The 11,647-nt window shown below is 41.0% G+C and overlaps 1 protein-coding gene across 2 annotated transcripts in view; it reads left to right on the top strand.

The window, feature by feature from the left end:
- Positions 1 to 1,938: 1,938 nt before the first annotated feature.
- The window catches only part of kiaa1328 (KIAA1328 ortholog), a 36,029-nt gene continuing 26,320 nt past the window's right edge, over positions 1,939 to 11,647 (top strand). Inside the window, exons 1-6 of one of the 2 annotated variants that reach the window (XM_010881001.4) lie at positions 2,032 to 2,090; positions 2,640 to 2,672; positions 2,784 to 2,868; positions 3,211 to 3,476; positions 5,710 to 5,810; positions 5,945 to 6,060. In XM_010881001.4, coding sequence (XP_010879303.2) covers positions 2,838 to 2,868; positions 3,211 to 3,476; positions 5,710 to 5,810; positions 5,945 to 6,060 — 514 coding nt within the window. In that variant the 5' untranslated portion in view covers positions 2,032 to 2,090; positions 2,640 to 2,672; positions 2,784 to 2,837. Of the gene's footprint in view, positions 2,091 to 2,639; positions 2,673 to 2,783; positions 2,869 to 3,210; positions 3,477 to 5,709; positions 5,811 to 5,944; positions 6,061 to 11,647 lie in introns of both variants that reach the window. The other variant, XM_010880998.5, reaches the window with a different exon arrangement.

Raw genomic sequence — 11,647 nt, 5'->3', positions numbered from 1 at the left:
TTAGGAATAGGAATCTCCAGTACTATCCAGTCCTGAGAACGTATATATGTACATATAGGTCCCAAAATTGAATCCAGTGGATCTCCTTTGTGCACTACAAGGAATTTTGATTTAATTCCATCAGTTAAAATATTCTGGATTCTGTCGCTAAGGTAATTTTGAAACCAGAGGCAAGTATCCTTGGCCAGGCACAAAGAAGACAGCTTTTTCAATAGCATTTTACTGTTTTCTACAATCCATTACAGTTATAAATTGTACTTACACAGTAGACTGCTTTCGCTTTTCTAATAGGTTTTATACATAGGCTTCACAATATCTCAAAATCTGCCAGTCCAAGCTAGAAGTTGTTTTTCTAGCCTTGGCTCACAAAACATTTGTTTTAAGTTTAATATTTCTGAATTTATCCAGGGGTTGGATCTGTTCTTGACTGTGCACAAACTGTCAGATACTGTCTGAGGGAAAGTCATCTGTGTGCTTGTTGTCCCAGATACAGTGTTAGCCTGACCGCATTTTGAAATTGTAACCAACTTCAGTGACAAATGCTCACCTTTGATGGCCACTGGCACACTGAAGACATGTGCCCTTCACAGAGGAATCCCAGTTGAACATGTATTGGGCAGTGAACATGTATTGGGCAGTGACAAAATTATTAATACACTTACACATGCTGTAAATCAAAGGTCGAACCATGTTTTTATTAAAGTAGCGTAAAAGAAAAGGTTGTGATTAGGACTTTCAGAGACACCATATGCGTGTGATTCATTTAAAATGCTTAAGGCTGTTCATTTATTTGTCAGCATTAACACATTTTGTTTTTCCACTCATAGCTGAAGTATGCCTCAGGGAGTGTGCTGAAATGGCAGTGCAGCAGTGAGAGTCATCCAGCTACTGTATAGATAATAGATAAACTAAAGTAGCTAGCCAAATAGCCCTGTTGCTCCTGAGTCAACCCAAGCAAAAGCTCAAATTGTTCAAAATTTTGGAGAGGAGGAGGGAGCTTCCATATTGGGTGCAATTAGTGTTTTCAACTTGTCTGTTCTGGAATTTGATCCATCAATCTTTTGGTTTTGGTTCCTAGCCTAACGGTCCTAAACCTTGGATGTTTATTTTCAGACTCTATCACCTGTTCCAAATTTGTTAGGTTACAGCCTTTTTCTAAAATTAAAATGTTTTTTTTTTCTTTCCTTATCAGTCTACACATGGCGTCTGGTACTTTGGAGAGGTGTTCTCTTCATGGATTAATCCCGGTTTTCACTGTACAGCGCAGACGAGATCCTGAGGCCCATTGTTGTGCCATTCAGCCACGACCATCACCTCATGTTGCAGCATGATAATGCACAGCCCCATGTTGCAAGGATCTGTACACAATTCCTGGAAGCTGAAAACATCCCAGTTCTTACATGGCCAGCATACTCACCGGACATGTCACCCATTGAGCATTTTGGAATGCTCTGGACAGTGTGTTCCAGGTCCTGCTAATATCCAGCAACTTTGCACAGCCATTGAAAAGGAGTGGACCAACATTCCACAGGCCACAATCAACAACCTGATCAACTCTATGCGAAGGAATACAGTGAAACTGCACATTTTAGAGTGGCCTTTTGTTGTGACCAGCCTAAGGCACACCTGATCAATAATCATGCTGTCTAATCAGCAATATCTGATATGCCACACCTGTGAGGTGGATGGATTATCTCAGCAAAGAAGTGCTCACTATCACAGATTTAGACAAATATATTTGAGAGAAATAGGCCTTTTGTGTACATAGACAAAGTCTTAGATCTTTGAGTTCAGCTCATGATAAATGGGGGCAAAAACAAAAGTGTTGCGTTTATAATTTTGTTCAGTGTATGAAGAAAATAACGTTAGGCAGGCACCAATGCGGAAGTTGGGCGTGACTGCCCTAACACTCCGGGACAATTGGTGGCGGTGAATGCAGCATGAAGTTAGATGCGATCTGCCAAGCCGATCCCAAAGACGAAGAAAAAGAACCTGGCAACGCGACGCTTAGCATCCTGGGAGTGGCGGTTGATTCAATATGGCGGCAGCTTCAACGGGAAACCACTCAGGGTTTGTTTGGATTAACGACAGTATCCTTTGCGCTACATATATGTCATTTATATCATGTATATCCTATGAAAAACTTCGACGTCGATATTTTCAGTATGTTGTCAATGAATGTTTGATAGCAGCCGGCTGCAGGGATGGCGTAACTGTTGAACTCGAATGACTGTTGCTAGCTAACTTTTTTAAACCCAGCCTTGTGAAGAGGTCCGAAACACTTCTCGGATATCTTTCTTTAATCAGAGAATAATATAGTCTTGGTAAACCTTGTTTAAGCCCTTCTTGAAGGAAATTGGACAACCATTCTGTAACCACAACTTGCGAGTCAGGTTTTAAAGTAAAGTAGCTTGTGCTGTGACTATTAAGCAAGTAATAGACTACAGAAGTACTCCTGAAAACAATGTATGGCACATTTGCAGTCTAGTAGTAGTAACCAACTTTAGCAGGGAGCCTAACATAACGTGAAGTTGTTTGTAATGAACCTAGAATTAACGTTTTACTATATTCAGTTAAACGAGGGCGAACGTAATACGTACCTTTACTTAATATTAAAAATAATTCTTAACTGTACACAGCGTCAGATGAAGATCAACCTGTGTATATTCCAGGTAAGGATTATAATAATGGGGGGGAGTGTAAAATTGGGGAAGAAAAGCTTTTCACCCTCACTCACAGGACAGTCCAGATCCTTATTATGCAGTTTTTGTACTTCACTTCAGTGTCACATACCCGCACAGTGATGTTTTTATAGTGTGCAGGGCTGTGGGGTAGCAATGTGTGGGTGTGCAGACCACCGCGGAGAAGGTATGAAAATATCTTCTTTAGCATGTTAACATTGCATTTTATAGCTTGTTTTCGGCATTAAACATGGTGAACTGTAGCGTCTTTATACATCACTGTAAAATAGCAGTGGGGATGCCTGTATTCTTTTCTCCATTTATTTTACACGAGCTTTTGCATACTGTCACACTGTTCCTATTGGAGACTGGGTTTCATTTTAAGGCCGAGACATTCACCCATACCGAGATTGCATACATGGTGACTGAAGGTCTATACTGAGGGAATCCATTTAATGTTGTCTTTAACTAGGCTTCCACATCACTCTCTCTGTGTAATTATTTTCTTGATCTCTGTATCGTCTCTCAGGTGTGAGCAGAACGGGGAACTTACGGACAGCTTATAAGTCTGGCTCATGCAACAGTGAGCGAAAGGTGAAGATGAGGGCGAAGTATGGCAGTGAGATCCAAGCTGAGGCTCCTCTTAGATGTGGTAGAAAGAAACTATCCCAACCTCTTTCCATGTCCTCTGTCTCGGGGTCCTCCATTGATAGTGGGCAGCATCTGTCCCTCCCTGCAGCAACAATCCCACCCCCCAGCCCAGCTACACAGCATTGTCTTCTGAAAGACCCAAAGGTAGATCTGCTAAGAGCAACCACTTACTAAGCACTTGTGGGTTACTATCGGATAACTTTTCTAAAAGATAGGGGCCCCCGCAAATAAGTCCTGGACACATCTTTTCTTTATTCATCAGAGATGACTTTCCCCAAATGTCATGTTTCTAGAGAAGTCTGCTCTAAAGGCACTTCATGTCCCCTTGCACTGTCAGTACGGAGCTTTAGCTGTGTGCTTTTAATGTGAAATACAAATGAATCACTGATAGTAACAACTGATATTGAATAAAAAAGGTAATGAGCTATATTAATGTATGCTCAGATAAAGGAAGCTATTATTTAAAAGAATTGCTGTAGAAGTAATATTGTTTTCTATAAAAGATAGGGGTCCCAAAAACAGACACCTAAGGGTTCTTGTGAATGAAATCAAACAACATAATTTTTTATGAACATATATTTTTTCATTGAGTGACTGACTGTGTGAGTGTCATTGAGTGACTGACTGTGTGAGTGTCATTGAGTGACTGACTGTGTGAGTGTCACTGAGTGACTGACTGTGTGAGTGTCACTGAGTGACTGACTGTGTGAGTGTCACTGAGTGACTGACTGTGTGAGTGTCACTGAGTGACTGACTGTGTGAGTGTCACTGAGTGACTGACTGTGTGAGTGTCACTGAGTGACTGACTGTGTGAGTGTCACTGAGTGACTGACTGTGTGAGTGTCACTGAGTGACTGACTACCTGTTGTTAAATAGCGTAGTGTTTAGAGACGGAGTCTGGCAGACAGGCTATCAAATCCCCCAAGGACAAAACAAATTAGGATTTGTTGAGGATAAACCATATCCTTTCACTCAGGAAGAGTAGGCTAGAATGGTGGCAATGATACATATTGGTCTCTTCCAACTAATGCGCTTGATAGAACTTTGTGAAGAAATACATCAGCTGCATGAAAAACGAACAACCAAAAATATATTATGTTGATTGACAGACAAGTAGTATACATTTTTCCCACCGCCTGTTTCTAATGTGTAATGTACATTTTTATTTGCCATTGGTGTTCCATACACTACTGTAGGTTTTTGATTAGCACAGCAAAAGAATATTGGCCACTTCTCACAACAAAGCTGGCATTGGCCCATAAATAGCTGCTCTTCAAACCCCCTCTTTTGGTCACCACAATAACTAGGCTGGCCACGTTTTTTTTTTCTTGTCAAAGTACATGTCAGTCTACATTGTTTCCTTTGTCATCTAATCACAATGGAGAAAAATACTCACAAATAAAGGGGTTCACCACTTCTCTCTCTCCATGCCCAATTTCTCTTTGAAAGGGTCATCAGACAGCTTTTATTGAGAGCCACCAACTAATGTATGCATCTAGAGTTGGCTAAACAGCATTGCCACTATCATTGCAACCATGTTCGTGTAGGGTGCCATAGTCAACAAAATGGAATGGGAGCAGAAAGGAGAACATATTCAATAAGTGCTCTAGAACGTTCTGAAGTGCTTTTGTCCCTCTGCCCACTTTAATTCCTGAGTCGTCAGCACGGATCAGTTCCAGAGTCAAAATGCAATGTACTTTAGACAGTACATGTAAATCTATAGAAAGCAGTCTGTTCTGTATGCCTAATCCTAGTGAATCAACAGAAAGCAAACTTCCAATTTTACAACAATCAACATTTTCAACTACCGGTAAATTAAAAACACTGTCCACCACTCGACAATAAATTCCACACTTCCAAGTTTTGATATGCAGTGCTGAGCATTCAATTTCTCCTTCTTCATGGTAACTCTGGTAACGGTTCAGCGATGTTCAAATATGTACAGCATTCAAATATTCCTTGCCAAGCCATTCTTCACGGCAATTTCAAAAGGTTTTAAAGCGAAGCATTTCATTTTACCCACAAAGCCAATCTTCACAGCAATTCCAAAATTCGAAGTCCAATATACAATATTATGTTGCACATTCAACGTGAAGGCACTTCATAGATTAGACAATTTAACAATTTGCAACACATTCAGTTCATGCCACAAAGCCGCTCTCCAGAGTGATTCTTATATCAACTGTGCCCCTATGCAGAGCATTCAGTTGTCTCGCAATGCCGCTTCACGGTGATTTCAAATTCCTTTATCAGCAATACTAGCTGTCTTGTCCAAACCAGGTATGAGGGGAAAAAAACTGAAATAGGCTGACATTTAAAAAACACAATGTCTGGATTCTAATACACCCCTTTGTTCTGATATCTAACCTTTTGTTAGGCACTTTCTGTGGTGACCCAAGCTAAGAGCAGGGCATCTCTGAAGGACCTCTGTCCTGAGGATAAACGGCGCATTGCCAGCCTTATCCAGGAACTGGCCAGGTAACCAATATAAGAGTCTTTGTGTTTGGCACGGAGTTAGGGTGCTGGAATGTTTATATTTAAAATGTTCAAGAATGAACTGAACTCAGGGGGAATGCTGCTATAACCCCTGACCCTTAGCTTTTCTTTCCCAGAGTGAGTGAGGAGAAGGAGGAGTCAGTACAGAGGCTGAGGAATGAACAGGAGACCTTTGAGCGCAAGATTCTACAGCTTGAGCAGCAGAACCAGCTCATTGTATTGGAAAGAGAGGGTATCCTTTTCTCCATGGAGAACCCACACACATTGTGAGTCCCTGTGTCTGTGGGTGGGCTCATGCTTTTCCAAGCCTGTATCAGTCATTGCTTTGTCATGTACACTACAGCCCTACTTTGCCGCCTATTATATTCTCAAGAATGATCTAACATTCTGGCAGCAGGGGGCAGCATTGCATAGGGTTTTATCTCCTCTGCCAACTTCTCAGGATACTCCATGTACCCCCCCGAATTTCATGATTTTGCATCTTGGCCACATTTTGACATTTTTATATGGTGTTTTTCCCCACAGTATGTCCAAGTTCACTATAGATTGCATTCAGTTTTTGAAAAGTTTTTGTCCGTTCTTGGTAATCTTTTGTTCTTTAATTTTGTCACCAAACCTGTTTCTGGCCTGTGAATGGCTTTCAGGTGCAGCACCACAATATGCTAACACTGTCAGGCTCAGTGTCTTGGCCTGAACTGGCAACTTTCCTGTAATTCCTGGAGCAACATAGAGTTACTCTTTCCTGAAACCAGTGTGCCCCCCCCCCCCATCACATCACATCACATCCTTTTTAACAATTTCACTCAGGTCAAACCGATGTGGCGAGAGCCTTCCATTTAGGGGGAAAACACTGCGAAATATGAAGAGTAATCGCCGGCTGGTAAATTGCACAATTGGCAGCAGAGCTGGGAAATTAGGAAAGCACAACTCAATTAAAGGCACTTTGGCTGGGAGACCTGGCATTTACACTAAACTTTTAAACTCCATTAAAAAGTAATTTGAGGGGGAAAAACCCTTTGATTAAAGCACCTGAGGGTATAACCAGTTTTTAAAGCACACACACAGAGTCCTAAAGAGAGTTCTGACTCGGTTACGACGGATCTTTTAAAGGTTAAGGAGACACCAAAGGCAAACAGACTAGGGGGAGACTTGTAAAGTCTAATTCCATTATAGCCTCTGCCTCGCCTTCAGTCTTATCTACCAAGAGCCAGGTTATCAAGGGGAGGATATCTCTCCATCTAAAAACCCCCAGATGAGAGCGATGGGTTCTTGTTGAAATATTGTCTGTCAGAACCATTTAGGAGCTCAAGTGTTGAATAAAATGTAATATTTTCATAAGCTTATCTTTGGATATTTCTCCTTGGCATGATGTCATGGAAAGGTTAAAAGGCTGGCTGTCATTGGAGAGTGGGTGCTTTGAAAGTCACATGCATTTATGATAAAAAAAAAAAAACTTACAATCAGTCTGACTATATATGTTTAGACTGCTGTGGTCCATCCCTTAGGCAATGGATAAATGGCTAAAGGTTAAGTTAACTTTGGTCTCATTACATTTGTTGTTGACCTTTTAATAATATGAACGTACAGAGGAGTGCTGCATGGTACACTGGTACCATGTTAACGTCACTACCAAAATGTCATTGTACTTATGATACCAACAGTGTAGTACTGTTTCTTATTATACCACCAAATTTTTTGGCCCTAACTGGATGGTGCCTGTTAAGTGAATTTTGTTTATAAGCAACAGCAGTGTATACACCAATGTTGTGGAATTTTTTAACTAGAATAGGCAGTCATGTCTATTTAAATGTCACGCGTGAGTTACCTGTAGCAGCGGTAATGAGTAGAATGAGCCAGTGGAATCCGCTTCCAGTCACCTACTCTTCTGTGCTCTTTTCCTGAGCAGCTATTCCTTGTATATAATGTAGCAATGACTGTGAGCTGGGATGCTGACTCTGAGTTCTGTTACATTAGTACAGTGTGTACATTAAAGCAGAGCACATACTTAATCGTTTCATCGTCTTGCAAGCACATAACAAAGAGCACAGTAAAATCAGAACTAGGCTTTGCAAGTTTGCTGTCCTAGCCTTTTTATGCCAGGTAGGAATAATTGAGCACAGTTTCGCAACAGGCATGTTTGCAGCTTAACAGCAAATCCCAGGTTGCTGATAATGAAAGGTTTTTAAGTCATGTTACCTAACAGCAGACCCTGGCAAATGTCATTGTCACAGGAAGACATGATCTGCTTTTCACAAGATCTCACAGGCCTAATATAAGTCTGAACTATATAAAACTAAAATGTTTGTATAGTGACTACATGCTGTAGTTTTGTTTGCAAGTCTATTTATCTGTTTTTGGTTAGGTGATTGTAAATTAATTATTTTTTTCTCTCCAGGAGCCTAAAGTATTGCAGTTATGGTAACTGTCATCTTCCATCAATTCTTCATCGTCACGCCTGAACACATTTACAATCAGTCTCTCTCTCTCTCTCAAATACATACGCACGCACGCACATACGCACGCACGCACATTCACATGTCCATTCGGTTGGCACAGTGAGGCTTTAAGTTATTCCTCTCCAGCGCAATTTGTTCCACCTTGAGGTGGATTTCATTTTTACATTTAGGTGCGGCCTGACAGGGCAAGTGAATCATTTTGACAGGCTCCATCTGAAGCCCTCAAATGAAAGAAGAGAACCTTAACAATTACGCTCCAGTTACCTCAGATTACCAGGACTTGAGTGGCATGGCTGTGTCTGCCCATCAATGTTTTCAAAGGCCCACTCTGGTCATGGGATCATCCATCTGAACTGTTTCCATCTGAAAAGTCCCACCTTGAAAAAAAATCATTAGTTTAGAAGGTAACATAATGGTAACACCTGCTGCTTACCTGAAACTAATTTTGATGAGATTAGTGTTGACTGTTCTGAGACAAGGCAAGGTCACTGTTAGACAAGGTGAGAGATTTTGTTTAAACAGTTTTTGGAGGAGCTTGGCAATTTTAATCTCCCCATTATTAGAACTTCCACTGGTAAGCATAGATCCATTAGTCAGGGTATCCGCGGGTCCTTAAAAAGTCTTAAATTAATTTATCTAAATAAAACACCTTGAATAGTCTTAAATTGTCTTATTTCGTCTTTTAAAAGGTCTTAAAACGTATTTAAGTTCTGTTAGCACTGTGAATAGGTGATGCAAAACATTTGTGCTTGGTGAATGCATTGTAGCTCTGGTCGTGCGCAAAAAGTAACCACGATTTCTGTCAGATTGTTAGATGTCAACAAAACGTGACTGTTGACTGCTTTTTCTCCCAACACCGTTGTTCATGAGGTAGGTGGCTAGCTAGTACCAACTCGCTCATTTGAAGCGAGCTCCCTTCTGTAAATAGTAGCTAATGTCTCCTTACTGATATCGGTCACCCCCCCATTATTGGCCGTTTTTAGTGGTCTGAGAACTAAGTTCCCAATGTAAATGCACTGGAAAACAGCTAGGCCCCCACCATTTTTAGCCTGAAATAAAACCGTTCTGGTGGATAGACACTTTGCTGGCTACACGATTCTCTCGTCTTTTCACTTGTCGAAAAAGTAAGTTCTCGTCACCTGGTGACGATACATTCGAGGCTTCATTAGCGTTATTTTAGCAGCAGGATATTATGTTGGCAGCACTCAGACTTTCTTTATCACAGTAAAAGCCATCATTGAAATGTATAGGGCAATATTGTTTACAATCTAGTATTTGAAAAAGGACGGACAAGAATAATATTGGAACGGACATTAAACTTAAAATGATCCGACTAGATTAACCTTATATTTCAATGATGGCTTTTATTTTGAAAAAGACAACCTGAGTTAGCGCTGCTAGCATAATATCCTGCTGCTAGAAGAACAGTAATGAAGCCTCAAATGGCCATTACTATATGAAGTCTACACACCCCTGTTAAAATGCCAGGTTTTTGTGATGTAAAAGAATGAGACAAAGAAATTGTCAGAACTTTTTCCACCTTTAAAGTGACCTATAACGTGAAAAATTCAATTGAAAAACAAACTGAAATCTTTGCGGGAAAAAAAAACAAAAAACACAATAACCTGGTTGCATAAGTGTGCCCACTCCAAATCTGTCAGATTGCGATGACATCTCCTGTGACAACGTAGAGTTACACCGAGTGCGCACATCTTGAATGAGTTTATGCTCAGTCACATTCTGCTGTTTCTGTTCTTCCTTGATTACATTTTTTTACCACTGGACATTGCCCCACTTCTCCGGGTGTTTGTGCAGTTTTTATTTATTTATATATTTATATATATATGTGTGTATGTATGTGTGTGTGTGTGTGTGTGTGTGTGTGTGTGTGTGTGTGTGTAATATTTCTTGCATTTTCGTGAACAATGGCCAATCTTTTAAAATTGGGGATCTCAAAATAGTCTGCCACCTCTCCAAGTCTTGTGATGTTTTCTCTGGTGTGGCTGTCCCCCATCACTTTCGTTTTAAGCTCATAGGCCTGCAGCTCCCAGTCTTCTGTAATGAAATGTGCAGTGACTGCCTTGTAGGCCTCGATTCCCACAGAAATCATAATTTCTGTTTTTAAACTCACTGCGGTAGAGCTCCTTATCTGCATTAAATCTTGGCCACGCAGTTCGTTGTGCTTAACGTGATTGCTTCTGAGAACGTTGAATGCTTAGGTATGGTGTAGCTGGGTGGAAATGTCTTTTAATAGTCTTTTAAACCCCTTGCCTTCAATTATTCATGGGCCTCATGTCCTTCGCTATGAATTCTGTTATTTTATCTGTAATGTCTCTTCTCCGTGATAGGGTTCTCAAACTTGAGTGCTCTTTGTGTTGTTTTTGAGGTCGATGGTTTTGATGTCTGGGGATGCATCTATAATATAGCAATAATTATTATTAAGCTATTAAAGATGCTAATGGGTCTAGTGGGACGTGGATGCAGGGTGTACGTTATGATGCATTAAAACCTGCTATATATGTATATGTTTATACACTCACCTAAAGAATTATTAGGAACACCGTACTAATACTGTGTTTGACCCCCTTTCGCCTTCAGAACTGCCTTAATTCTACGTGGCATTGATTCAACAAGGTGCTGAAAGCATTCTTTAGAAATGTTGGCCCATATTGATAGGATAGCATCTTGCAGTTGATGGGGATTTGTGGGATGCACATCCAGGGCACGAAGCGCCCGTTCCACCACATCCCAAAGATGCTCTATTGGGTTGAGATCTGGTGACTGTGGGGGCCATTTCAGTACAGTGAACTCATTGTCATGTTCAAGAAACCAATTTGAAATGATTCGAGCTTTGTGACATGGTGCATTATCCTGCTGGAAGTAGCCATCAGAGGATGGGTACATGGTGGTCATAAAGGGATGGACATGGTCAGAAACAATGCTCAGGTAGGCCGTGGCATTTAAACGATGCCCAATTGGCACTAAGGGGCCTAAAGTGTGCCAAGAAAACATCCCCCACACCATTACACCACCACCACCAGCCTGCACAGTGGTAACAAGGCATGATGGATCCATGTTCTCATTCTGTTTATGCCAAATTCTGACTCTACCATCTAAATGTCTCAACAGAAATCGAGACTCATCAGACCAGGCAATATTCTTCCAGTCTTCAACTGTCCTATTTTGGTGAGCTCATGCAAATTGTAGCCTCTTTTTTCCTATTTGTAGTGGAGATGAGTGGTACCCGGTGGGGTCTTCTGCTGTTGTAGCCCATCCGCCTCAAGGTTGTGCGTGTTGTGGCTTCACAAATGCTTTGCTGCATACCTCGGTTGTAACGAGTGGTTATTTCAGTCAAAGTGGCTC

Source organism: Esox lucius, chromosome 17 (genome assembly GCF_011004845.1).
Source record: "Esox lucius isolate fEsoLuc1 chromosome 17, fEsoLuc1.pri, whole genome shotgun sequence".
Lineage (NCBI taxonomy): Eukaryota > Metazoa > Chordata > Actinopteri > Esociformes > Esocidae > Esox > Esox lucius.
The sequence above is the reverse complement of the archived record's forward strand: the minus strand, read 5'-3'. Positions and strand labels throughout refer to the sequence as shown.